Consider the following 25183-nt stretch of genomic DNA (forward strand, 5'->3'; position numbering starts at 1 on the left):
GGAGATTTCAGTTCCATTACAACACCATCAAATGAAATGGCAAAGAAAAATATAAAGTTTGTATAGACTGAAAAATAAGAGCATGCTTTTACTTTATTGAAAGATAAATTATGTTATACACCTATTGTAGTTTTACTTGACTTAAACAAAACTTTGAGTTTGAATGTGATGATTTAGGTATAGGTATATGAGCAATTCTTATGTAGGAAGGATCTCTCGTGGCTTATTTCAATGAGAAACTTAGTGGCACACTAATTAGTTACTCAACCTACGATAAAGAGTTGTATGCTTTGTTAAGAGCGTTAAAAGTATGGCAACACTACCTATTATCGAAGGAGTTCATGATCTACATCGACCATGAATTCCTAAAACATTTAAAGGGTCAAGGTAAACTCAACCGGCGTCACGATAAGTGGTGGTCTTTTCCTTACGTAATCAGGTATAACAAGGTAAGGATAATATTGTTGCTAAAACATTATCTCGCATGTATAATTTAATTTATTTACTTAGTTTTAAGTTGTTAGGATTTGAACATATTAAAGAGATGTATGCCAATGATAATGATTTTTCTACAGTTTATCATATATATGACCATTATGCATTCTAGAAATTTTATAAGCATGATGAGTTTCTTTGTAGGGATGATAAATTATGTGTGCTTAATTGTTCACCTAAGGAATTACTGTTGATAGTGGGAGATTGATGGGGCATTTTGAGATAGCTAAAACTCTAAACATATTGGAAGTGTATTTTTATTAGCCTAACATAAAGAAGGTTATTGAACACATTTGTAATAGGTGTATTGCATGTAAATAGGTCAAATCTAAGATTCTACCTTATGAATTATACACACCTTTGTTTATACCTACAACAACCTAGATAGACGTATCTATAGATTTTGTATTAGAATTGCCTAGGGGCAGGAGAGGTAATGATAACATATTTTTCGTCGTGGATAGGTTTAGGAAGATGACACAATTTATTGCATGTCATAGATTGATGATACGATAAATATCGCAAAACTATTTTCCAGGGCTGTTGTGAGACTTCATGGCATTCCTAAGATAACTATGAGTAATAGGGATATGAAATCTCTTATTCTATTTTAGAGAGTTTTGTGGGATAAATTAGAAACAAAGTTGTTATTCTCTACTGCATGTCATACCCACACTGATGGTCAGACTGAGGTCGTTAATAGGATCTTAGGATCCTTGTAGTTGGTTGAAATTTAAAAACACGGGAGGATTATTTGCCTACAGTAGAATTTGCGTATAATAGGAGCCTTCATACCTCTACAGAGTTTTTACCTTTTGAGATAGTTTATAGTTTTAATCATTTAATTACGGTAGATCTTACACCTTTACCTTTACAGGAAATTCAGGACACCAATGGTTAGCAGAGAGCATAACTTGTTAAAGTCATACATGAGAAAGCCAGACAGTATATCAAGAAAAAAATGAATCATATGCACGAAACACCAACAAAAGAGGGAAAATAGTGGTTTTCTAACCCGAATTTTGGATATGGGTTCATATGCAAAAGAAAAGGTTTCCCAAATAATGAAAACCTAACTTGGACCCTAAAGGAGACAAACCTTTTCAAGTCTTGAAGTGTGTTAATGAAAACACCTACAAATTGACCTCCAAAGTGAGTATGGAGTGTCTGCTACATTTTAATACTTCTGATATTTTTTTTTTATGTAGGTGACAATTTGAGGATGAATCTTTTCGAAAAAGGGGGGGATGATGTGAACCTGAACACCCTAGAAGGAAGCTCCAACTGGCCAACTTTAATTCCTCATGCAATTTCCAGGCAAGAAAACACCAAGAATCATAAAAAATAATCAAAAAGATGGTTTGGGAGGTAAGAAAAAATATTCAAGTTTCAGAAGGTCCTATTGCTCGAACACAATCCAAGAATCTCCAAAAGGCCTTTAATATTCTTGTCCAAGAGTGGATCACTGAAGAAACAACAAGAAAATGTTCAAGAAAACAAGAAGAGTCTCGGTCATGCATGATCTTGGCCTTGAAGGTTTATGGCCAAGAGGAAGGGGAGGATTTCCAGCCTGCTCGCGCAAGGTTCTCACTTAAGCAGGAAGCCCGAAGTCTTTCCTTAAAGAGGCTTAAAGACTCATGATCAGACTCAAGAAAAGTGTCATTAGAAGACCACTTGAAGAAGATTGCATTAGCTCCTACAAGTTTTCCTAATCCAAATCAGAAAATAAAATTAAAGAAGAAGTCTACTTCTAAGCCAACACCTACAACATAAGACAACAAATAAATAAAAGAATAGTAGTATAAGAAGGAGTCTTACAAACTGCCAAAGGAAAAGATCCTATCTTTAATTTAATTGAGTTTATTTTAAATTAAGTTTTAGTTTTCTATTTGAAGTAGAAATAAAAATTAGATAAAGATATTTAAATTCTTATTCAAGTAGAATAATGGATGGTCAGTCTATATAAGGAGGCCACTGTCTCCATGTATTTTCACAATTTCAGAAAATAATATTTAGATTTTCTTACTTTAGCTTTTAAGCTTCTAAGAGTGAGTTTAGTGAGTGTGTTTTCAACCAGCTTGTTGAGCAAGTAATTGAGACCACTTATCGAGGTAAGTCTTGGGGCATTTCTTCAATTCTAGTTCTTTATTTTTTTCCCTGCTACCTTGTTTTTCATTCCCCCGTTGAGTGTGGGTCAAATAAGGAGGGTTTAGTTAGGAATTTGAGTTTTTTGTTGTTGTTGTATATATGAGATTTTCGATTGCATTGTTGATCTCGGGTTCTTTATCATTGCAAGTTGTCATGTTTCCTTGGTTTACATAACCTCATCTATGAAGTTTATCAATGTTACAAGTCTGTGTGAGCACATCATACAAATGAGGGACATTGCAGCTTAATTGTTGAGGTTGAGATATGAGACTTTCCTAGTACACTATATTTTTAATACTCTCTAACGTGATATGGACCTTTCTCATAGTGATATGGACCATTCAAAATCTCGTATAATACACATACGGATAAATGGTCAATAATGAATTGATGACTATATATGTTCAAGAAAAAAGAAAGATTGCTTATGGAGTTAGGAGTGAGTTTGTAGAATATACATCTAAAAATAGAATGAAAGAAAAAAAAAGTCAAGCTAAGCAAAAAGGGAAGATATAATATATTATAAGATGACATCAAGAAAGAATCTAAAAGTGTTTCTTATTAAAAAAACACATGAAGAACAATTGAGTTAGTTTCAAAAATAGCTTTCCTATTAACAAGTGTGTTCACATGTTGAGGTAATAAGCAAGGTATCTTTTATGATAATTGATCGAGTTTTTCATTCTTTCAATATTCGGTCTGGTCAAGTTAGGGAGTGGGAATGAAAAATTTCTCCGAACACCCCTATTATATATAAAAAATGTATCATATGTTTTAATTGTTATTAAAAATATAAATACTTGGATTAAAAACCCAAGCCTAATTTCCCTATTCCTTTTTATTCTTCAACCATCAGTGTATTAAATCCTCTTGATTACAATACATACAGATATACTACTATGTAATAAGAGAAAAATAATATGATACTAGTTATTAGTTTATACCAAGAGGTGCGTAGCCGCACATTTCCAACTTGGAGCAGTTTTACAAGCATAAGTTAATGGCTGGATGACTTCAATCACAAGGCTTATAGATGTATGGGGTCTTAAACCATTATTAATCTTTAGAGGCTCTTTTTTGTTGTTCCCTACAATGTAAAGAACAATTGATGTATATTTAGGGGTTTCGCTATTTGGGCATGTATTTATTCCCTACTTATGTTGGTAAATGGTGATTTTATAAATGTTTCTTGGATTTAATAAAGTATTATTACATGAAAAAACTAGCCATTATTGTTTGATCTCTTCCATCACCTTCAGTGCAACTACACAATAGGTTGGAACTTTATACTTGATTAGGCCAAAATAATTTTTAAATTTCTAAACATGTTTTCAACCTAAGTGAAGTTCGAGTATCCCATTCGTATGTTGGGGTTGCATTTGGACATCCCTATATATAGATATGGGCATGGCGCAGGGACAGAACATGTATGTCCATTCCCATAGTTGCCTCGTTGGTAAAAATATGAACTTATACCTACCTCATATAGGAAGTTATTTTACCTGTCATATGACCCCAAAGAGAGAATTTTCTATTCGCCATCGGTTGCATTTATTCTCTCTCTTTTTTTGTTTTGTTTTAATTCTATAAAAATTTTGAAAAAAGATATTTAAATAAATAATTAAAACTAAAATTTTTTTAAAGCATTAGTTAAAACAAAATATAATTTAAAATAATATCTAAACATAACATACTAAATAATAAATATAAAATAATATCATAAAAATTTATTAATCAAATTTAATTAATTTGAATAAAATCAAGAATAAAATAAAGATTGTATTGATTATATATATATATATAGTGGGATGGAACATACTTGTTGTGGGGTGGATATATCATTAAATCCCCATATCTATTCATCACGTACTGCAATTTTGTCCATTCAAAATAAAGTAAATAAAAATAGTAACAATGATGATAAAATTTGGTGATGTGATGATGATTGAAAACCCCATTAAAGGAGCTTCGGCTATGGAATTCAGAGAACGATTTGGGTTTTCTTTAAAACCCCATTAAAACAAGCATGTCCCCACTTCGAACAACATTGGTGGTGGTGCCTCCTCTCTTCCCCCTTCGTTTTGGTAAGTCTTAATCTATTACCCTTTTTTTTTTTTTTTTTTTTTTTTTTCATGTTCATTATCTTTCTGCTATATATAAACATTATATATATATATATATATATATTCTTTATTTTAGAAAGTCAACATTCAAGGCTCATTCCCGAAAATAATAAGGTCAACAAAACAAATTGGCTGCCTTTACCTTCCCAGTTGGTTAGTCACAGAATTTAAAAACATGAGTGGGACCCAGCCAAGCCACATCAGCCGAATCCACGTCATCACATAGTGCGGTACACGTGCGCTCCATCAATCTCACGTGACATTCATCCTCCTCCTCCTCCTCTTTTCTCTTCTCTTCTCCTCCGGCTATCAATAAAATGGATGGAAGGACAACTATTAGGAAGCACCAGACCAAAAAAACTACTCGAAGATTCATCTTTTCTCATCCAAATTTAGACATCATGCTTTCACTAATTTACACAAAATGCCATCCTTAATCACCTGCTTTATTTACGCCGCTGCTTCCTTTTCATAAATCCTTCCAAAACCACCTTCTTCTTGTACTCCGACGAACTTAAATCCGGCTCACCGGTGGATTCCGAATTCAATACGACATCGTTACGTATAATTCTCTGGTTCCTAGTCCTTACGGAAGAGACACAGTAGCACCATGCAGATGTACAAAGAATCGCACACAACCGACCCCATAATAGCATTATTACCAGTGACACCATGACGATAGACAACCCGAAGATCGGGTCAATCTTTTCGCCATTTTCATTTTGGATCTCCTTCTTCTTCTTCGACGAAACCGGTTTGACGTTTCGGGTAGTGACCGGCAGGGAAATCGAGTGTGACGAGGAGGCGTTTCGAGTTCTGGCGTTGATGACATCGGGCTGGCTCGAACCGATTCTTCTCGGGTCTGTTTTCCCATCAAATGATAAGCGATTTGGATATTTTTCGTCATTATCGAGGATGATGTCCTGGGTGGGTCCGTACCTCGTCTGGAACTGGAAGAAACAGTGTAAGGTGAAATTCAAATTTGAGAGGAGAAATTTAAACTCAATACTTTTTCAGTTTTCACACGTACCTCTGGAGAAATCTGCTTGGTGTCGTTATATGAGGCGACGGTTGGAACGGTCGGAACCTTACGTGGCGCCTGTTGATTGGATGATAGACCGGAAGGTATGATCTGTTTCGTGCTAAGGGGCTCCGACAACGTTTTATGGTTAGTTACTGTGGAATCAACCGGCACCGTTTTACTGCCGATCCTCCTCATGCGGAATCTTGACCAAGAAAGCCACCGGGTACTCTTCCTGTTCTTTTCACTTTTTCTGGGAAGCATTTTCTCGGAAAATCCAAAACAACCCAGAAAGCAAGCGGCTTTGGGTTTGTTTTTCTTCCTGGTAGCGGCCATGAGAGAGAGAAGTGGGAAGTTGTGGGTAAGAAATTTAAGTCGGCATGGCCGACTTGGGAGTAGTCGCAGAATCGATCGGTTTGATATATAATGGTAATATACTCCGTATATGTAAATTAATAAGAGAACTTATTATATTTACAAAAACATAAAATAATGGAATTTTGTAGAGTAGTGAAATATAATAAGATGGGTATTCTGAATTATGATCAGACGAAGAGATACGACTTGGACTTCGTGGCAATGTCTGTGTCATTACACGTTTACCACCCTGTTTTCTTTTCAGTTTTTCACTTTCAATATATATATATATATATATATATATATATTTATTTATTTTGATAAATCATTGTACGAGAAAAGGTTTATAGAACTAAATATTCAAATAATAATTCTTAAAGAATTGTTTAATGAAATGAAAATTTATACTAAATAAATAACCACAGTAATTGTTAATGAAAGTCATGGAGATTCTTAATCTGGTACGAAATTGAAATTTTCTGAAAAGAAAAAGGTTGGAAATCTTAAATTAGAGGGTAAAGGGAGAAGGGGGCTCCTAGATTAATTATCGATGAAGAAAAGTAAAATTAAAATTAAAATTAAAAATAAAAAGAATTTTTTTTCTAGAATATGAAAAAAATAATAATAAAATTTTAAGTGGTTTGCCCATTCGTTTGAATGTTTTATATTACATTTTTTATTTTTCTATATTTACTTTACATTTTTAATTGTTACTACTATAAATCTAATGGAAATATTATTCCGATTCTTTATTTATAAATTATTTTCTGAATTTCAAAGATTACAATTCCTCTGCAATATATGAAACAATTACAACTTTTTCTTTATATATATATATATATGTATAAAAAATCACAAAAAAAAAATAGTAAAAATTTATTTTGAAAATGAAAAAAGATCTAAAATATTACAACTAAATAAATCAAAAATTACTGTGTGGTTAAGTGTTAATTGATATTCTACTAATGAAATTGACAATCACCAAAAACTATGTACCGTAAACCAAAATAAATCAAAACAATAGCAAATGCATTAATTACAGTTAATAATAATAAATAATTAAATACGGTAACTATAAATAATAGCGAAAATTATTTTGCACACATGAAGATACTAGTGAAATTATCTGAAATAACTAGAGAAATTTGATCAAATCCTGCCATGAGTAGGTTATATTAAATTTATAGTAACGAGAATTTCAGAAATCAATAAAAGTAACAATAGAATCATATAACCATGTATGGGAGTAGAATGAAAAACCTATAGTTTCTTATTTTATACAAAAATGGATTAGCAATGTTGCCTAATTCTATTATATAATGAAAGGAATTGTGTCATCCATCCTTGAAATTGCTTTCATGCACTCATTAATTCACATATTGATTATAACCTCCTTCTATTACAACAAATATATATATATATATATGCCAAATTTATTAAATTAAAAATGAGTAAATTGAGCTAAACTTGGATGGGGCGTTGAGTAGGTAATTGAGAGTATTTTATTAAAATAGGCAAATAAATGAGTTTAAGTTTTATTTTAAGAATCATTATAGTGTCTAAGTTAATGAAGATATCATAAACGTAAAAACAATAGTCAAGTGCAAATTTAGAAAATTCAAATTACTTTTATTATGTTTTATCTATTTTCGGATATTTCATCTCGTTGACGTTCGTAACTAAATATATTTATTAGTATTGTGTAACATATAAAAGGATGTGATGATGTGTTGCTTTCTGTACTTAATAGGATATTCATAACTAAATATATTTGTTGGTATTGTGTAACATATAAAAAGATATATGTAACAAATGTGACTATGTATTGCCTTCTGTACTTACTAGTAGGAGTGGTCATGGAAGAAGAATAGTTTGGTGATTATTTAACAAAAAACATTATGGAGGAGAATGGTGCCTCTATAGGATTTGATTTTTGGTTCCTTGATATGTGGTATACATCAGTTAGTACTAACATAATATTTGTTGCACACTGTCTTTTATGTATTTTGATTCTTTTGTATATATGGATGCCTTAACTTCTTTTAAACCAAGTTAATTAAAGTATATTAATAAGTAATATTCTTTTAAAAAAGAATTATTTACATGTTTTCCTTAAAAATAATTAGATTACGAACAGAAAAGTTATAGACCAATAAGAAAATGAAATAGTTAAAATTTGAAGAACATAAAGTATATAAAAATTTTGTACTCAATTTTTGTAATATTTCTCTCTCCTAGTTTTACCTATAAAGATTTATGGGTTTTAATTGTCATAAGCTTTAGTTTACATTTTTCTTTCAACAAGAGAGAGCCAAAAGAAAGGTCAATGGAAACTCATATTATTATTTTTCATAATAATAGATTTTGTGGTTGTTCATTCTTTTACATCTAACTTTGCCTTTATCTTAAACATATAGTAAGACATTTTCATTGTTGTTGGAGGACAAGTATCTCCTAGTTGCTAGAGTAGAAAAATTTTATACACAAGAGGGATGGACGACTTTATGCTACTCCTATTAGTTGAACTTTAAGGCTTCTTTGCCACAAAAGGTGGATAATTAATGTTCATCCGTTAAAAGATAATAGGTTATATGCCAAACTTTAGTTAATAGACACAACTTATCACTCCACTAAGGGCATATAATTGAATCTTGTTGTTGGGGGTAAACATTCCTTATCTTTTCCTATAATAGAAAGTTTGGGTTTTGAACTTTAATAACATTTTATATACATGGTGTTAGGATCTTTATTTATTGATGTTGAGAACTTAAAGACATAAAGTATGAGAAATTTCGTCATATTGAATGAAAAGAATTATTTAAAGAATAAATATGGTAAAAGAATTATTTAAGGAATAAATATGGTATTCCATCTAATAAGTATTGTCTTGGATTATAAAATTAAAGGCATGTTGACTGACCTTCATCTATATTATAATTTACTAGGCCTCTTTTGGTATAGTTATTTACATAATCAAGTATCTCAATATTTTTCTTTTTTATTTATTTCTCACATTTAAAATTATTTTATTGAGTTTCTGGTCTTTTAACATAAAGTTGTTGTCTCTCTAACCAACCAATTATTTTCCTACTCTTTATTAAGTGATATATGAGAAATCCACAAGTTAGATATTAGGAACCTCATTGTAGCAAGGAGTTAGTACTATTCTTTTTATGTTTATTATCTACTATTCAATTTATACTGCCATTTATATCTTTCATTTATTTTGGTATTTTATTCTTTTTTTAGGGACATAATTTATTTTTTTTAATTTCATACCTTTTTAAAATAGAAATTTTTAAGCTATATAATAAGCAATGAGTTTTTGGCCACGATAATTAGGTTGCTTAACATCTTCCCCCAATTGTAGTGAGCTTTTGGATTTTTAATTCGATTATCACATAATCTTAATATTCTTTGGGATGACAGTGTATGTTATTTTTCCTTTTAAAGTCTTTAGTCTAATAGTTATGTAGTCATGTTACATAAAGGTGAAAGTCCAAAGCGACTTGAGAGTTATTACTTTTTAATGACGTGAATCTCTCATCCTAAAATCTATGAATAATTTCCTTTGTTGTTCATATGCTTCTACTAATCATCGTGGTTGTTCCTATGATTTCACAAAAGATATTACTTAGTTTAACTAAATTTAGATGGGATACTAGTTAGGTAACTTTGGGGATTCAAAATGCCTCCCATAGACTACTACGTTTGGTTAATTTTATATATAATATATATATATATATATATATACACACACATATATATTGAAATACATAAACACATATGCTCTACATCGATGGTCCACTCTCCTCTATCGTAGAGTTGATGATCCTCTTTGTTTACATCATATATATATATTGTGTAATATGTTTTTAAGATGTATATATATATATATATATATATATTAAATATTATATATATAAATTCTGCCTATCATAGTTTATAGTTATAGATATATATAGATATATGCATACCTACTCTATATATTTTTTATTCCAATTGGGTGAATTCTGTTTACTTCAATTTGGTCTTTGGTTTAGGTATTTTTTAAACTTTATTTTGGATTCGATTTGAACTCTTGATTACCCCTACTTATAATATTATTAATTGTGTTATTATTGATGTGTATATATCATGTATGAATTTTTACTTTAAAAAATTATATTTTTTACACTTGATTATGGTCCTTCACATGCATATTAATGAGATAATAGGCGTAGGGATTGATTCTAGTGTTTGGGGATAATGCAATGGAACAATAGTTGCAGATTTTACTTTACTTTGGAGCAGATTTTAATTTGATCCATTATGTTATGAGATTGTCTGATTTAAAATTTAATTTTATTAATTTTTTCTTTTATAACTTATTACCTCATGGTTAGGATATAAATCGAACTGGTTAATGAACTCATATAATAAATGTATTGTTTAAAGCTCTTTTAAATATTCTTCAATAACCAAGTAATAAGTTTAATGAACATATAAATCAAGAAATAGTAAGTTGCTAAAAAAAAAATAAAATTTTATAAATCACAGGTACTTAATTGACATATAACTAATGCGAGTATTAAATCTTAATAAACAAACGTATGCATAATTAGCTCTTCTGATACTTAAATATTTTACTGCACATACTAAAATTACTATTTTATTGAATAGCATCATACCTATTTGATTTACTAATTTCATATATAAAATTTTAGAGCATGCGGTACTTCTATATATATATATATATATATATATATATATGTAATGATGTTGAGAATTAACTATCAAATATTCTTTTATTGTCATCAAGTTATACCAACACGAGACGGAGTTAGCAAGCAAGCAAACAAATAATAGCACTCGATGAAAATCATAGAATTACATTGGCATGTAATTATTTGAGGCTTCAGAGTGGTTAAACACCTGCCTCCATTTAATTGTTGTACAGATGTGTATATAAAAGCTTTCAGGTTAGGTGAACCAACAAAAACTTATCCATTTATGTGAGACATATATATATATATATATATATATATATAGTATATGTATACACCCATTCTTTAGTTTAATCGGTTTTAGCCAAATTCTTTTCAGTTCAATCTTATTCTTGTCTATCCAACCAAGAAAAGAAGAAGAAAAAAACAAAGGAGAATCTGAATCTATTGTATCTATCGGTGTTTTGCAATCCATACACAATACACACACACATGCATGCATACGTATTGGGTTTTGGCTCTAGGAAAATTATAATTCTCTCCAAATAAAAAATGACATATTTTGTTGATATATATATATATATATATAGGTTTAATTTTGTTGGTTAATATTATATTGTTGAGTTATGATATCCAACTTGCTTTTATACTAACTATTTCAAGTGAGGTATTACCTATTTTATTCTCATCATCATCTTATCCTTAGAAGAACATATTATGTGTTTGTCGTTATGTTGCAAAAGATATCTTTCTTTTAACATTGATAAAATAAATATATAATTTGAAACTACCCTTAGACCTAGTAATAATTTGTAATTTATTTAATTTTCAGTTTGATTTGGTTGACTCTATATATATATATATTATTAATATAACCTGTTTAGTTTCGGATTAATTTGTCTTCTAAACTCCGAATCCAATTTTAATTAAAAATTAATACAACCTTACCCACAACTCACTTATAGAATGAGTGTAACATGTAACAATTTTTGTGTTATAGTTTTTTTTTTTTTTTTATCCCTAATAGCTTGTGTGTGTGTGTGTAATGCGAATCAATTGTCATCAAACATGGCTATAACACCCAATCCTAATTAACACATTAAAAACTCAAATTGACAATGGATTGATTGGCCAACAAAGTTTGTAAAACCAAGAGAATATAATAATGATGGAAAAATTGAACATCAGTTTCTATATATTTATTGTTGGCTCAAAGTTTACGACAATCCAAGAGGGAGGAAGAATTTGGTTATTAAAATTTTCAATCTCTTAAGCAAAATTGTTTAACTTTTTTTTTTTTTATATTTTTTATATGATATCTGAAATTAAATAGATAAGTTCTCTTATCTGAATGTTTTCGCTATTTAATATGTATAAAATACTTAAATGCAGTGAAATTTATTATCTTTTAACTTAATTCTAAAAAATAACATTGATAGTACGAACATATAAGAATAAAAAAGTTTACTTTCTTATTAAATACTTAAGTGTGTATGTGATATGTGAACATGCATGTGATTTCAACTGATAATGAAAAATAAATAAAAGTAAAAAAAAAAGAGAAGATAGTGCAAACTCTTTTATAGACGTTTGCCCGAACTAATTGTGCTTAGGTCCACTTTCTCAAACCAACTAGTTAGATAGATTTTACTGTTTCCTTTAGAATATCAATTAATTAACAGCCACATTTAGTAAAAAAATAGTAATCTAGAACATTTTGCATAAATTAATTGGCAAAGATTCACACACAAGAAATTATTTTTATCCTAGGTCGAAAAACATACAAAAAAAAAAAAAAAGTTTAAGAAATCCTATTTGGGCCAATAAATTTATTTTAGATTTGTTTATCTTTTATATAATTAGGGAACTCATGCTTGAAGGCTCACAAAGATTTTCTTTAAAAATATTATTGTTTTTAAAGATAATTTCTTATTAATTTTAAAGAGAAATCTTTATCAAAAAATGATTTTTGAAATGAGATTTATATGTTGGAGAAACTTTAAAAACGTAAGATTGTAAACAAAAACTATTTATTTGTGTCAACAGATTTATTCAAAAAATATCTTCTATGTGCCTAAAAGATATCGTCTTAAGGGACATATATAACTTGAGAAGTGATTCAAGAGAATACTGCTTAGAACACGCTGGAAGAATGCTTTAACATTACATATATTAGTCATATGTTGGCTATATATCAATATGAATTAAACATTTTTTTAAAGTTAATATCTGTTTGAACATTAAATGTGTAAAAAAAATATGATTTCAGATTATCAGTCAACGTCATTATGCTGTCAAAAAAATGAAGTGTTAAGAACCTTTTTAAGGTTAAACTGTAATGTTACAGAAATGTGACCTAAAATATAAGAAATTCTACATGATGTATTCTGAAAAAATCACAAGATTTTAGAGTTGATTACCTTTTTAAGATTATGCTATCAGTGTAAGTGATTTTTTTAGAAAATGTTGTAGTTTTTTCTACACATTTTATGTAATATTTGTATGACACTTTTTAAAGGTTAAACCAGATTCAGATTCTCTTTAATGACTTTTTTGACATCTCTACATATAAAACATGCCTCCAGTATATTTCAAAATTGACTTTCAGTAAAAAGTGCAAAAATAAAGAAGGAAATATTTTCTTTCACTATCTTGAGCCTCCATTAAGCTCCATAGTGAGCTTTTCATTTGTAAATCTACTTGTTGAAAGAAAAAGGTGTAAAATTTTCATTTATATTTTTTAGAGCAAGTTGAGAAAATCTTTGGAAAGTCTTGTATTAAGAAAACACAAGTGAAAGGTGAGGTTGGTACTTTAATAAAAAAACAAATTGTAATGGCTCCGGAAATTTAAATGAAATATATGTATTAAAAACGTCAAATGCGGAAACGTAATAAATATTTTGATTAACATCCCTTACACAATAACTAAAACGAACTCAAAACATGAAAGAACAAACTAACTAAAAGAGATACTCGAAATAAGAACTATAAATATAACTATGGAGTCTTTAGGCATCCCCTTCGCCATCTTCCTGCGGAATGGGCTCGGGAACAATGTCTTCCTGATCTTAAATAGTTAAATGAGGAATGAGCTACACCAGCCCAGTAAAGACATCACACTATCTCACTGCCACGGAAGTAAAGGTGGGTATAAAACAAAATGACCAATGGAGCATAATTTATAACAAGTTCTTTTATCAATAATAAAATCCTTTACTGTCCACTTACCACAGTGAGATCCATGAAACAACATATGAAAATAATAACTTTACAATATCATGAAATCATATACACTTTTATAACACAACATATATCACACCTTTACATTTCAATCATCAGGAAATAGATTTCCTCTTTTACCAGCCTACTAGTATCCCTGGGGATCCATAGGGGGTCCCCTCTACACGTGAACCCTTAACATTTATAACCTGATTCCAGGGCCGTCCCCATACCCCGTCCGGTATGGGCGCCAAAACCATGAACCTCAATACCCCGTCCGGTATGAGGATGAAACGGGCCGTCCCCATACCCCGTCCGGTATGGGTGCCAAAACACATGAGGTCTCCATACCCCGTCCGGTATGAGAGACCACGTTCCCGGTAGGGTTTCCTATGGACCCGGTCCGTCCACCATCTCCCAGGATATTTAGTCAGGCTGTCCACATTATCCACTTATCAATTCACATAACCTTTTTGCCTTTTTCCTTAATCTCAATCATCCAATCATACAAAACATGTAAACTAGTAATTGACACCAAATAAGACAATACAATACCGGGTTCACCATAATACAAACTATAATAAAAGAAATATAGTTCATGCATAAGAGATCATAACATAATTACATCAAACATCATGCTGTATTTAATACTGAAAATTAAATCAAACAATAACAGACCAACACTATATCAGACTCGGGCTCCATTGGCAACCTTAATCAATTATGCATCTATAAGGTCACACAGTACAGTTTAATTATTTATTTAGCTTTAATACCGTGATAGGAAATAGGGTGAGGGGTCCTTACTTGTTTCGGGGTCTGAATACAGCTCTACAGTGCGCCTACAGGCTGTCCTTAATTTTTCTGAATTTTTTCTGAAAAACTGAAACGCACTACCGGTACCTGCACGTGTCCCAAAAAATCCCAAATCAGACCTAGGGCCCCTTTCGACCAATATCGCAATTCCGGCACGGTGGCTCCGCCGTGTTCCGGCAATGGCAAGCGGCGGCGATTCGCCTTGAATTGGCCGTTTTCGGTCGAATTCAGCCACACTTGCATCGGTTCCTGCGATAAAACAACCCTAGGGCCCTCGGTGGGCTAAAAAATCACGAAAAATCGAAACTTACCGGCGGCGGTGCTCTCGGGTGCGGCGGCTCCTCCGGCGTGAGTTGCGTTTTGATGTTTGGCTTCGATCAACCTGTAGAGAAAAGAACGGTGATCACAGTGGTATAAAAATTGCATCGAATGGAGGCCGGGAAGGGCCTCATCGAAGGCAAAAATTGAGGAGGGACGCGGCGGTGCCGTTGGGCTTCGGCTAGGTTTTCCGGCCGTTTGGCTACAGGCGAACTCAGCATCGAAAAACGAGCTAGGGAGAGAAAGTTTACCTCGATCAGCGGTCGAAAACTTCCCCGGTGCGGCGGCGGGTGGCGACGGCCGGCTCCTCCGGTGTCTGGTTATTCTTTTCCGGCGAGGCACTGGCGGCTAGGGTTTTCTGGTCAGGTATGGGTGGGGTTATTTATACCCTTTTCCTTTTAATCTCACCCGTTCATCAAGATTAAATCTAGACCGTTCGATCGGGATTTAATTGGGATTAAATCTGGGCCGTCCATCGCGATGCAATCTGGACCGTCCGTGCCTGATTGAATCTGGGCTGTCCGTGCGCGTGAATCTGGGCCGTCCTTGCGCACGTTTGATTTGGGTCGTCCGTGCGCACGTTTGATCTGGGTCGTCCGTGTGTGCGGGAACAGATCTGGGCCGTCCGATCGCGTGCACGCGGATCGCCCATGTGGCCCGTTCCCTGATCAGCATTGCCTTGCCACGCGGCGCGTTCTGGTTGGCAGAGGCTGCTGACCGGGCCGCTGACGTGGCTGCTGACGTGGTGCTAACGTGGCACAATTTTTTTAAATTGCGTTTTGACCCCCGATTTCCGATTTTCTTTTCAAAAACATCATCAGAATCTAAATTTTCACCATTTTTTCCCAAAATCAATTTCAATTAAATCAAAATAATATTTTTACCCAATTTTATCATTATTATTATTTTTATTTTCATTAAATTAAATTAAATAAAAAATAAATAAATAAATAAAAAATAAAAATAAATAAATAAAATTTTTATTTTTATTTGGGTGTTACACAAATAGTGTTCAAAGGACACGAATGAGAGGTGAGCTTGACACTTTGATAAATAAACAAATATAGTTAAGGAAAATGTGAGTTCTTGAGGAGCTAGTGAAATCCATCTTTAAAGGGATTAATTTTTCTTGTTCATAGAGGCTTGAGTATATGTGTGCTGAAATTCGGTCGATTAGTGAACCCCATCTTATGGACATGAATAATCAACCGTACCGAACTATTCTATTGTTACTGTCACTGTATCCATAGAGGGGTAGGTGCGTGTGTGGCTGAAATACGGTAGATTAATGAACTTCATCTTATAAACATGAATAATCAATCATACTATATTGTTCTACTGTTACTGTTACTGTGTTCACGTTAATAGTATACATCTCAACTGCTCTCATTGATAATAATTAAAACAATATCATTTGATGAAATATAAGTGTCTACAGTATAAAAGTATGAATTGTACTGTTAATGTGTACTGAAAGTATGAACTGTATTGTTATTGTGAACTGTGAAAGTGAACCATAATATTATCATGTACTATAAAAGGGAACTGTACTGTTACTGAAAATTGTAAAAGTAAAATATGAACATAATTGTAATTGCTAAACCATGCTGTTAGCTATATCGTTACAGGAAAATACTGAAATCATTTACAAGTAAATAAATAGTGAGTAATATTGTTGAAATAGATTGAACATAGATAGATACATATCTAGACTTAAGGATTGAAGTTGAGAAAAAAACATAATTTCACACTTAGATAATTCCTCTAGATTATGGGAAAGAAAGTAAGAATAGATTGTAGTTACACTCTTTTGATTTAGGAGATAACACCTTACATAGATACATTATCCTAATTCCCAATAAATAATTGAAACAAATCTAGTCATAGTTAAATTAAATTAAAAAAAAATTCATTTCCCTACACTATTTCCTATTATGTAGATTAAGTTACTATTTTGTTCTTACTGAGCACGTGTAGTTTATCTCACTCGATTTTTCAGATCAAAAAATTCGAGAGCAAATTTAGGACCAACAAGAACAGTGAAAAACTTCTTAATTTATACGAGATTTGAATTATCTTTAGAAATGTGGTTTTAACCTCTAGACTTTATAGCTATTATCTTGTTTTTAAATTAGATAACACATCATGTAACTTATGGATCATTTGGACTTTTGTTATCAATGCAAGGGATGGAAACGTAGGAATTCTAATTTACTGCACTTTTGTATTAACATGCCATAATATCTATCAATTGATTAAATGTATAACACCCCACAATCATGACGTATAATTTTATTTGTAAATTTTAAAAGAAAATTTAGAAAGGGAAGAAGTTGGAAAGAATTTAAAAATATTATAACATTAAATTTAATAAATATAAATTATTTTGTCAATTATTATACAAATAAAAGATTAATTTCTAAGAAAAACGGGTTTAATTTTGGTAAATATATTGATAGAGAAACTCGAAAAAAATTTAAAATTTAAACTTAAAAAGAAGGGTAATATCACAGACCATATCTCGTTTCTTGGGGTAATGACTGAAGTATACTCACTTAATCACATAAATTCGAGTTAAGTAAAATAATTTAATTCTATTAATCATAATAAAATCACAAAAGTATTATATCGTTTAAATATAAAATAGAAACGTATGATACGAGTTCTAAATTTTTCTTTCTTACATTACAAAACAAAAATATGAAACAATAACCATAATTTAAGGATCTACCTTTAAAAACTTTTCTTTGTTGTATCATGTTTTATTCTCTAACGGTATATTCGGTATTTAGAGGGTGATAGGAAGGTGAGATAAAATATTAAAGTAAGCAATATTATAAAATTATAGTATATTACATGCAACATATAATTTCTTTACATAAAACAAAACATATATCATATACACTTTCTAAAAGTAGATATATGAATCAGAAGATGAAAGTATAATTAGAAAGTAGATTCAAAATTGGTTCATTATAAAATGAAATACACTTTATCACTATTATCGAGAATTGATCAGTCGCCACACATTATGCGTAGACACACATACTTATTATTGGTTCCCCATACATATGAACACAGAACGACATACATGGGTATCCTAAAATACTACTATCCCCTGGAACAATTAGGGCACACAGATCACACAGTTTTCTTATACACTCGAACACATAATAATCATGTAAATTACATACTTATCACTTCACCAATACATCCAAACACGGAATGACATTTGTAATATCTACTTATGTAAATTAATTTTGTATAGATTAATAAAATGAGGTATTCTGTATATTTCATTTTATACCAATTTAAATTGTATTTTAATTTAACTAATCATGTTTAGATTAATTAAGAGAAAGAAAAGCAATTAAAAAATAATAATTAAGAAATTTCTTAGTGAAGAGGTGGAAGTTGATCCTACTGCTTGGGGAGTCTAGGTGAGAGGAGTGCTACTGCAGCTAACATGCCAGCCAGCTGCTCCATGTTGCAGCAAGGACACGCAGTGTGTGCGAGTGCGCCAGGAGAAAAAACATATCTGGATAAGTTTTCTAGTTTAAAAGGTTTCTCAATCTCATTTTTGTCTTCATCCTCGTCTGCAAAGAGAGAGAAAAGAGAGAGCTGAATTAGGAGAGAAAACAGGAAGGAAAAAAATATTCTAGAGAGAGAAACTGAAAACTAGCAAAACAGAGGGTGCGTTGCATACGCCTCTACCGAGAGAACCCAACTTCTTTATGCGTCTAGGTGAGTTTCTTTTCCTTCAACTGATTCGTATATGTCTTCCCTAGCTTCTTATCATCTCGTATAACTATTTTAAATGCCCATAATTACGCAGCAACTCCAAAACAGAAGCATTCTTCCTCTGTTGCACCAGAAGCGGCACTGTTTTTGGTAAGCTTATGCTCTTTTCGCAACTGCAGTTTCTAGCTTCAATTTTTGTTTAATTTCAAGCTCTAGATTAGTTTAATAAGGTTTTAAGATGATTAGGAACTAATTTTCCACGATAAAAACACTTCAGAATTCATGAATTTATTCTAAATTCGTCACTGACTCCTCATTGTCGCACAAGCAAGTTGCAGATTGTTTTTCTTGTCTCAGAAAACTTCCATTCGTGTGTTTTGCATTCCACTTAATGCGTTAGTAAGGAAAGAAGAACAATAATTTAGTTTATACAAATTTAGAGTTTTGGGTAAAAAGTGCATGAAAAGAGGCTGTTTTAATTAAAGTAGAAGAGTTGGTGTGTGAATGCATGTCTTCAGTGTTTGAAATTGTGTTTTTATGTTTAATGAACGAGTTACAATGTTTATTAACATGCCTACTTGAATTTAAATGCATAACAATGGTAAAATGCAAGAAAAAAATTGCTAACAGTGTTTTGAATGCAAGAAAATGGGAAAGTTGGGATAAATGGGAAATTAGAAAAAAAATTGGAATAAAAAAAAAAAAAGGGATTTTGGAAAAATGGAGAAATTGGAGAATTATTGAGATCGAGAGGAAGTTAAATAAATAATTAAAAAAATAATAATAAAATTAAAAATAAATAAATAAATAAATAAAATTTCTTAAAATTTAACTTGTAACACCCAAGTAAAATAAAATTTTATTTTATTATTTTTATTTTTTATTTATTTGATTTTAATTTAATTTAATTTAATTTAATGAAAATAAAAATAATAATAATGATAAAATTGGGTAAAAATATTATTTGGATTTAATTGAAATTGATTTTGGAAAAAAGGGGTGAAGATTTAGATTCTGGAGGTGTTTTTGAAAAGAAAATCGGAAACCGGGGGTCAAAATGTAATTTAGAAAAATTGTGCCACGTCAGCACCCAACTCAGCAGCCACGTCAGCGGCCCCGTCAGCAGCCAAGGCCAACCAGGATCTGCCGCGTGGCAAGGCAACGCTGACCAGGGAACGGGCCATGTGGGCGATCTGCGTGCGCGCGATCGGACGGCCCAGATCTGTTCCCGCCGCACGATCGGACGGCCCAGATCCGTTCTCGTGCCCACGGACGGCTCAGATTGCATCGCGATGGACGGTCCAGATTTAATCCTAATTAAATCGCGATCAAACGGTCCAGATTTAATCTTGATGGACGGTTGAGATTAAAAGACAAATGGTATAAATAACCCCACCCACACCTTACCACAAAAACCCTAGCCACCAGTGCCTCGCCGGAGAAGAAGAACCAGACGCCGGAGGAGCCGGCTGCCGCCACCCGCTGCCGCACCGGGGAAGTTTCCGATCGCTGATCGAGGTAAATTTTCTCCTCCTTGCTCGTTTTTCGATGCTGAGTCCGCCTATGGCCAAACCGGAGCCAAACCACCGGCCAAACAGTCGAAAAACACAGCCGAAGCCCAGCGGCGCTGCCGCGCCCCTCCTCGGTTTTTGCCTTCGATGAGGCCCTTCCCGGCCTCCGTTCGATGCAAATTTATACCACTGTGATCACCGTTCTTTTCTCTATAGGTTGATAGGAGCCAAACATCAAAACGCGACTCACGCCGGAGGAGCCGCCGCACTCGAGAGCACCGCTGCCGGTAAGTTTCAGTTTTTCATGATTTTTTGGCCCACTGAGGGCCCTAGGGTTGTTTTATCGCAGGGACCGATGTAAGCGTGGTCGAATTCGGCCAAAAATGGTTGAAAACAGACAACCCGAGGTGAATCGCCGCCGCAAGCAGCGGCGCTGTCGCCGGAGCACGGCGGAGCCGCCGTGCTGGAATTCTGATATTGGCCGAAAGGGGCCCTAGGTCTAATTTGGGATTTTTTGGGTCACGTGCAGGTACTGGTAGTGCTTTTCAGTTTTTCGAAAAAAATTCAGGGAAATTAGGGACAGCCCGTAGGCGTACTGTAGAGTTGATTTCAGACCCCGAAACAAGTAAGGACCCCTTACCCTATTTCCTATCACGGTATTAAAGCTTAATAAATAATTAAACGGTATTTTGTGACCTTATAGATGTATAATTGATTAAAGTTGCCAATGGAGCCCGAGTATGATACATTGTTGGTCAGTTGTTGTTTGATCTATTTTTCAGTATTAAATGCAGTATGATGTTTGATGTGTTTATTTTATGGTCTTGTATGCATGAATCATAGTTTTTTTTATTATGGTTTGTATTATGGTGAACCTGGTACTGTATTATCTTATTTGGTGTTAATTACTGGTTTATATATTTTGTATGATTGAATGATTAAGATTAAGAAAAAAAGCAAAAAGGTTATGTGAATTGATAAGTGGAAAATGTGGACAGCCTGACTAGATATCCTGGGAGATGGTGGACGGACCAGGTCTGTAGGGAACCCTACCGGGAACGTGGTCTCTCATACCGGACGGGGTATGGAGACCTTATGTGTTTTGGCGCCCATACCGGACGGGGTATGGGGACGGCCCGTTTCACCCTTATACCGGACGGGGTATTGAGGTTCATGGTTTTGGCGCCCATACCGGACGAGGTATGGGGACGACCCTGGAATCAGGTTGTAAATGTTAATGGTTCACGTGTAGAGGGGACCCCTTATGGATCCCTAGGGATACTAGTAGGCTGGTAAAAGAGGAAATCTGTTTCCTGATGATTGAAATGTAAAGGTGTGATATATGTTATGTTATAAAATGTGTATGATTTTATGATATTATAAGGTTATTGTTTTTATATGTTGTTTTCATGGATCTCGCCGAGGTAAGTGGACAGTAAAGGATATTATTATTGATAAATGAATTTGTTATAATTTATGTTCCATTGATCATTTTTGTTTTCTACCTACCTTTACTTCCGTGGCGGTAAGATAGTGTGATGTCATTACTGGGCTAGTGTAGCTCATTCCTTATTTAACCATTTCAGATCAAGAAGACATTGTTCCCGAGCCCGTTCCGCAGGAAGACGACGAAGGGGACGCCTAAAGACTCCATAGCTATATTTATAGTTCTTATCTCGAGTATCTCTTTTAGTTAGTTTGTTCTTTCATGTTTTGAGTACGTTTTGGTTATTGTGTAAGGGATGTTAATCAAAATTTTTATTACGCTTCCGTATTTGACATTTTTAATACATATATTTCATTTAAATTTCCGGGGCCGTTACATAACTAATTAATTAAAATTAATAAAATGAATTAAATTAATAAAATCATTAAAATTAACACTTGAAATAAAACTTAGGAAAGAAAAAGGGGGTTAAATTTAAAAAATCAAGAGAAAAATAAAAATAAGAGTCCAAGACTTAATTTACACAGAGTCTGATATAATTCAATTCGCCTAATTTCTTTTGGAAGAAGACTTAATTATATTGTTTTGAGACTCGATCAGAGTACAGGAGATAGTTATTGAGTTTTAGGTTTGGGACTGGTGTTCAGTGTTTTCGGGATGAAAACTAAACCATTGAATTCATGTTATGTTGATTGAGTGAAATGGTGTAATGACAATTAGAGTGGTTGAACGATTGTATTTATTTGACATCTATTGATGTATTGATTGATTGATTGATTGACGTCCCTATTCGTAACTTTGATCGATGTCCGTATTGCTTTATCGGGAAATAGGTCTAAACGACCGTGCGCATGGGATCGTAAACAATGTATTTAAATTAAATATTAATAAATTGTAATAAAACTCAAAAGAAGAATCTAGTCTAGTGTACGTGCATTCTTTAGTTATGTGTATACGTTAGGTGATTGAATATGGTATTGAGCACCGTTGGCATTATTAAGTTGTGCAAGTTATGATTGAATATGGTATCGAGTGTCTTTAGAGTTATTGAATCAGACGTGGGCATCATGATTAAATTGTTATGGTTAGCATAAATAAATAATATTGCTTTTTTTGTTAAAAACATTAATTAACCATTTTAAAACATATTTGTGTGGTTTCAGTACTATCTTTCTTATTGAGTTTTTGAAACTCACCCCTAATCCAAATCCCTCAGATAATGACTTAGAAGGCCTTCCTGAAGAGCCATGTCTGGATCCTTTCTAGGATGAGTATGAGAGAAGAGGAGATCCTTTTCGTATTTTATTTTGTGAGGCTAGCTTATGTATTTTATCATAGGTTATCTTTACTGTACAGATAAATATCATAGCCTTACTTGCTTGAGTATACAACATATGTATATATGTATGGGATATTTTTTTCCATTATTTTGTCATTTAGCTCTATTTTATTTGCTTGATTGGGTTTGGTGCTGTAATTAGCTTTGAGACATCACAAGTGGTATCAGAACTTAGGCTCCTAAGGATATCTCATACAACTGAGACATAGTTTTAGGTTCAATTATAATAGGATATCATTTCTTAGTTAACTTGAAACTTTTGATATTCTTAATTAATCTCCTTTGTTTCTAAGTATAATGTTCTTTATGCAGGCAATATGCCACGTGGAAGACAGCATACTAAGGGACCTGACAATGTCCTCACTTGGGTAGAATTTACTAAATTGCTTAGGGCTATTCAGGGCTTTACTCAAAATTGTGGGCCAATAAGCTTACATGTTACTGAATAATGATCATCCCGATGCTGTAGATGATCAGACTCACCGCAATAGAGCTATTGCCAGTAACATTTCTAAGTTTAGGAAGTTGAATCCTCCTAACTTTAAGGGTGGTTTAGAGCCTATGATTGCTAATAATTGAGTTATGCAGATTGAGAAGATTTTTTCTGTGTTAAAGGTGACTAAGGAGTTGAAGGTTCTTCTTACTGCTTTCACTTTTGTTGGAAAGGTAGAGGATTGATGGAGATTGAAAAAAGATTTTTTAGCTGTTTCCACCACTTGGGAGCACTTTCTTGAGGCTTTCTATCATAATTTCTTTCTAGCCTCGATCCGGGATAAAAAAGTGGAAGAGCTTCAAGAACTCTATCAGGGTAATCTATCTACCAGTTACTATGTTACTAAATTTGTATAATTGTCCTAGTTTGCACTAGAGTTGATTTCTACAGAGGCCAAGAGGGCCAAGAGATTTCTCAAGGGATTGAGGCCAAAGATTTATGATTGTATGGTCATGTTCAGGCCGACCATTTATGCCTTATATCTTGAGAATATTTAACTTGTAGAGGAGTTGATTTCTATTAGGATGAGATAGTAGTTCTCGGTTTCCTGATAACCCAAAGCGGAAACCACTAGTTATTCACGGTCCAGTTGACAAGCAACCCAAAGTTGCTCATACTGCTATTGTTCTATCACCATCAGGTACTGTTGCTCTTATCAGTCCTACATGTCAGTTTTGCGGTAATAGGCACAGTAATCAACCCTGTTACAAAACAACCAACACCTACTTCAATTGTGGACAGAAAGGCCACTATATGAAGAACTATCCTCAGGGTGTTCCCAGACAAGTTACCAAATGACGTGTGTATCTGCTGAATGAGTTAGATGCAGAGGCCCTACCAGCAGTTATTGATGGTATACTTTCTATTTCTGATTCTTTTACACGTGCTTTAATTGATTCTGGTACTACTCATTCATTTGTCTCACTTCAGTTTTCTAATCATTTAGTTTCTAAACCTATAGCATTAAGTAAGACTTTAATAGTGGAAACATCAAAAAAAGAAAAGTTAGTATCAAACTTAGTATATAAATATTGTAAGGTTATAGTATAGGGTAGAGAATTAGTTATGGATATGCTACTATTAGATTTTCAAGGATTCGACGTGATCTTGGGTATGGATTGGTTAGCCGCCTATCATGCCACTCTAGATTGCTTCTGTAAGATAATTGTTTTCCATCCTTCTAATAATGAAACTTAATCGTTGTAAATAATTTTTTATAATCAATGAAGGTAATAATATATTTTGGTGCATTTTGTATTTTATTAAATCATAATTAATTTTATAAATTAAATAACAAAATTTGTATAATAAAATCTAAAATTCCTAATTAAGTTTTCTTTTTGGATTTAGGCAAAATGAATTATGGACCAAAACTTTACGACATCCCTGTTGTGAAGGCTTTCCCGAACATGTTTTTTGATGAATTGCCAGGCATGCCTCCGGAAAGGG

The 25183-nt window shown here is 32.7% G+C and overlaps 1 protein-coding gene across 2 annotated transcripts; it reads right to left on the bottom strand.

Moving 5' to 3' along the window:
* Positions 1 to 4459: 4459 nt before the first annotated feature.
* LOC110824346 (uncharacterized protein At5g23160) lies at positions 4460 to 6278 on the bottom strand. Of its 2 annotated transcripts, XM_088222612.1 has the most exons (3): positions 5797 to 6278; positions 5208 to 5716; positions 4460 to 5072 (listed from the first exon to the last, which is right to left on the bottom strand). In XM_088222612.1, exons 1-2 carry the CDS (start codon positions 6121 to 6123, stop codon positions 5213 to 5215), a joined length of 831 nt encoding a protein of 276 aa, XP_088078738.1. In that variant the 5' UTR covers positions 6124 to 6278; the 3' UTR covers positions 4460 to 5072; positions 5208 to 5212. The 2 variants fall into 2 exon arrangements, with proteins under 2 accessions (XP_088078738.1, XP_021910635.2); XM_022054943.2 differs by having other exon boundaries at positions 4460 to 5716; positions 5797 to 6277.
* Positions 6279 to 25183: the final 18905 nt, after the last annotated feature.

Source organism: Carica papaya, chromosome 6 (genome assembly GCF_054855325.1).
Source record: "Carica papaya isolate Zhongbai chromosome 6, ASM5485532v1, whole genome shotgun sequence".
NCBI classification, from domain to species: Eukaryota; Viridiplantae; Streptophyta; class Magnoliopsida; order Brassicales; family Caricaceae; genus Carica; species Carica papaya.